We start from the raw sequence: 4,578 nt of genomic DNA, 5'->3' as shown, positions 1-4,578 counted from the left end.
TGCATGCAAGGCAAGCACTCTACCACTGAGCCACCTTCCCAGCCCATTGTGCGACTATTCTTTAAGCACACAGACATGGAGTGTGTGTATGTAGGAATGTGCACAACAGCCATCTTTGAAAAGCACATTCAACTTTCCATGTGTTCAAAAGTCTGGCATTAATCAACCCAACATCTTGCCAGGAGTAGGATGTATTTTCCAAGAGGAAAGAGTCTTTCAGACAGCCTGAGTTTTCTGGAAAAAGGAGACAAAAGGCAGAGGGGAGGACCTTTGTCATAAGGAGTATATTTTCTTCTGTAGACCACTTATCTTGCAATTTTGTTTTGCAAAAGAAAATATGTCAAGCGAATTGCCAAGAATTCTATTTTTTATTAAACCACAGCTCCCAAATTATCCTAAAATTTAAATAAAGAAACCTGGAATTAAGGTGTTACCAAAAAGAAGGATTGTAAGAAATAGGAGGCAGGGTCCAAATCAGAGCCAGTTTACTGGCACCAGTGGATATTACAAATCCCAAACTGACAACATCCAATTTCGGTCTTCACAACCTTAAAATCAAACCACACTTTTGAAGGTTAGCTTGTATTTTTTCATTCTTGTCTTTGTTTACGACTAACATATTTTATACTGACAGCATTTTTTTTCAGATGAAAAATCAGCAAAGATTGCTTAATATCTTAATGAAGATTTTGTGAGGATTTAGGAAAAATCACTTGTACATTGTGTTCTTCCCATTCTCCAGAAGGGCTTCACTCCCCTGCATGTGGCAGCCAAGTATGGAAGCCTGGATGTGGCAAAACTTCTCTTGCAACGCCGTGCAGCTGCAGACTCTGCAGGAAAGGTACATGCTTTCAATGGTGTGTTTTATTTCATGCATGTTTATTTTTACCTTATTTTTTTCCTTTACTATTGTCTTTAAGAAATTGGACACAGAGGTTTCAAGTCAATCAATCACTTTAATGCACCTTCATCAGGGTCTCCTCTTTCCCAACCCCATCCACACTCTCAAATTACACGGCTCCATTTTCACTTGTGTACGCTGAATTTGATCATGGCATTTGCCTGTTCTTCGTCTCTCCATCCATCTGCCTCACCTCCTTGTGTACCTCCCCGCTGCTCTTCAGAGGAGAGGAAATTTCACCATTGGAATCCTCGCCTGAGCGTACCGTACTTCGATAGTGTATTTTAGTTATGGAACTCAGTCAAATGTTTGCAGAAATACTTGTGTCACTGATGAATGTGTGCTGGTTAGACAGGGTGGAGGTATCCCCTCAAAACCTTTCATACACACACCAGTTCAGAAGGGGTGCTTTTACTTGTCTCTGTTATGAAGAATTCTTGTTGATGTCAATGTCATTTATATGCTTATTTAGTGCTGGTCCTAGGGTTTGAATTCAGGACTTGGATGCTCTCCTGAGCTTTTGTGCTCAAGGCTACTGCTCTCCTACCTGAGCTACAGCTCCTCTTCCAGCTCTTTGCTAGTTCATTGGAGATAAGAGTCTCATGGTCTTTCTTGCCCAGGCTGATTTCTAACCACAGGTCTTCTGAATAGGTAGGGTTACAGGCCTGAGCCATTGGGGACTTGATGGCTATGTTATATTTCTTTTTTTTTTCTTTTTTTGTTGGTTGTGGGGCTTGAACTCTGGGCATGGGTGCTGTCCCTGCACTCTTCAGCTCAAGGTGAACCACAGTGCCACTTCTGGCTTTCTAGTGGTTTTTACTAGAGATAAGAGTCTCACGGCCTTTCCTGCCCGGGTTGGCTTTGAACCATGATCCTCATATCTCAACCTCCTGAGTAGCTAGGATTCCAGGTGCGAACAGTTTAGACTTTTTTTATTCTTGTTCCACCCAACTGCCTGTTGCTAATTGTGTGCTCAATCATTTTCAGCGAATTTTAATTTACCTTTTTAGTTCACACGTTCAGTATGAAAATTATATCTTTATTTTGACTCTTTATTTTCCATTGACTGTATTAATGAATTAACACCAACTTAATTGAACTCAATGTCCATGCATCTCCATAGCTGCAGGGCCGCTGACACTAATGTATTAATGCCGAAACTTAAACACACCTTTACAGAATGGCCTTACCCCGCTCCATGTCGCTGCTCACTATGACAACCAGAAGGTGGCGCTGCTGCTCCTGGAGAAGGGTGCTTTCCCCCATGCCACTGCCAAGGTGAGCACCACAGCAGATATTAACTACATGCCAACCCTAACTCCAACCATCACTGTAGCTCTTGGTATTGACATCTCTTTTTATTGTTTTGTTTCTACTAGCTGCTTCTACCAAACTTTTTAAAGGATTTTAGAGTCAGCAGATATTCAGAGGGTGGTCTTTTAAGCCATGGAAATGAATGAATCTGATTGCCAATATTTAACGTTGTAGATATGAATATCTAAGTTTGGAGGGATGAATTATGATGGAAGCATTGTAGGTTTCACTTTCTATCCTGTAACACAGAATGCTATTCATTCTGCTATATGAAAGACTCTTGTTCCTTTTGTCTTTATTTTTTTTTTTCACTTGTGCGAACTGCAGTGTGGATTTTTAAGTCCCTCCATGAGTTGGATTGTGTATCTAGCATCTACTTCCTAAAGAACTCTTAATCATGCCTTTTGGTAGGTCATTTCCCACCATTTAACTTGCTCTTTTGAAATGTATATGCACATATAAATGAATGTCACACAACAGAAGTTATCATCACAGCTTTCATTTGTTCACTAATATATTTTGAGAACAATTGTGGTGTGTGTGTGTGTGTGTGTGTGTGTGTGTGTATGTGTGTGTAAGTCCTTGGGCCTAATATTCTTCCTTAGCTTTTTCTCTTGAGGTTGGCACACTACCACTTGAGTCGCACCTCCATTTCCACTTTTTTTCTTAACTGGGTAATTGAAAATAAACATCTTGGGGACTTATCTGCCTAGACTGGATCCAAACCTCAGTCAATCAAATCTCAGCCTCCTGAGTAGCTGGTATTTTACAGGCATGTATCCCAGAAGCCACAGGCACCTGGCAAGAACATTTACAAAAAGAAATAGTATTTGTTGTGATGAGAAAATATCCATATTCTATTAGATGAAGTGGTAAAAAACGAACAGCATGTATGTACCAAACACTATGCTCTGCATGTATATCCCATATCTCATTTAGTCCTGTGCAAAATCTGATGAGATTGGCATTGCTATGTTCTCATTTTGCAAACAAGAAAGTGAGATTTAAGTAGATGTATTTCTTAAATAAATTTCAGAGTTACTGTTAGCTTCCGGACTTTGGAGCTGACATTTTCAACCTCCAGGTGTACTGCATCCTGACACAATGGACTTCTAATTTCTTTAATAGGATACGTACACTATTTAATTGTATATATATATATATATATATATATATATATATATAAATGGAATACTCCATATGAAGCATATTCTGTGTAGTATCATACCTTTTGTATGTAACCAAGCTTGATATTATAAAGAATTATAAATATATGTACATTTGTACACATACATACATGCACATAGATCTTTTTTATTCATTATAATTTTCTCTCCTTTAACACAGTCTCCTTTGATCTTTAGAATCTCTCACATCTTTTTTTTTCTGTCAATTATCCAGAACATTCTCTTAGACTTTATTTTAAGTCAGGGAGAATGAGGTAAGTTTTAGGTATTTAGTTAAAAACACTTTTACTCTATGGGGTAAAGGACTCTTTAGCTCTTGCAGATTGCAGGCCAATAACTCCTTTCCATTTCCCAGATCAACACCACCACATTAATGATGTCTCTTCTTGTGTTTGTTGTTGTTAATGCATTCCTGTTTCCAACCATATGAGTCTGATTAACAAATACCCAGATAGCTTACCTAACCTTGGTAGATAAGATGGGAGGAATGGGGAAAGTTGGTACAGAAATTAAACAAACAAAGAAACAACAAACAAGCTAGGTTCTAGTGGCTCACACCTGTAATCTTAGCTATGCAGGAGACTGAGATCTGAGGATCGTGGTTCAAAGCCAGACTGGGCAAGAAAGTCTTTTAGCTCCAATTAATCACTGGAAAACTGGAAGTGGCACTGTGGCTCGAAGTGGTAGAGCACTAGCTTTGAACAAAAGAGTACAGGGCTCCAAGTTCAAGCCCTGCTACTGACAAAAAAAAAACCCAGCCCAAAACATAACAAAAACTTGTAAGGTCCACAAAAGTCTATGTACCCTTATTCAACTAAACTCACATACTCAAGTGAAATATTCTCCAGCCTTTAGAACATCTGGGATTTATAACTGGCCTCTGAAAAGTTCACCTAGGAGAGCTGCTAAGCTTGCTTCAGAAGCTAGAAGACAAATATTTGTTACAAATAAATAGAAATATGTTAATTTTTTGTTCAAGAAGTGGGAACAGGGTATAGTATAAGACCATTGGAAGACTGACATTTGAGAGTGGTACAGAGACATGTAAATTCTCACAACTGCATTTTAGTATTTTTTCTTTTTCTTTCCCCTCCTCCCCCTCCTCCTCCTCCTCCTCCTTCTTCTCCTCCTCCTCCTTCTCCTCCTCCTTCTCCTTCTCCTCCTCCTCCTCCTCCT

The 4,578-nt window shown here is 39.2% G+C and overlaps 1 protein-coding gene across 1 annotated transcript in view; it reads left to right on the top strand.

The window, feature by feature from the left end:
• Ank2 (ankyrin 2, neuronal) overlaps positions 1-4,578 on the top strand; it is a 298,210-nt gene that overhangs the window by 204,494 nt on the left and 89,138 nt on the right. The window contains exons 16-17 of the mRNA XM_013023813.1: positions 743-841; positions 2,081-2,179. Coding sequence (XP_012879267.1) covers positions 743-841; positions 2,081-2,179 — 198 coding nt within the window. The remainder of the gene's footprint in view (positions 1-742; positions 842-2,080; positions 2,180-4,578) is intronic.

This window comes from Dipodomys ordii, unplaced genomic scaffold (assembly GCF_000151885.1).
Source record: "Dipodomys ordii isolate 6190 unplaced genomic scaffold, Dord_2.0 Scaffold70, whole genome shotgun sequence".
Taxonomy (NCBI): Eukaryota; Metazoa; Chordata; class Mammalia; order Rodentia; family Heteromyidae; genus Dipodomys; species Dipodomys ordii.
The sequence above is the reverse complement of the archived record's forward strand: the minus strand, read 5'-3'. Positions and strand labels throughout refer to the sequence as shown.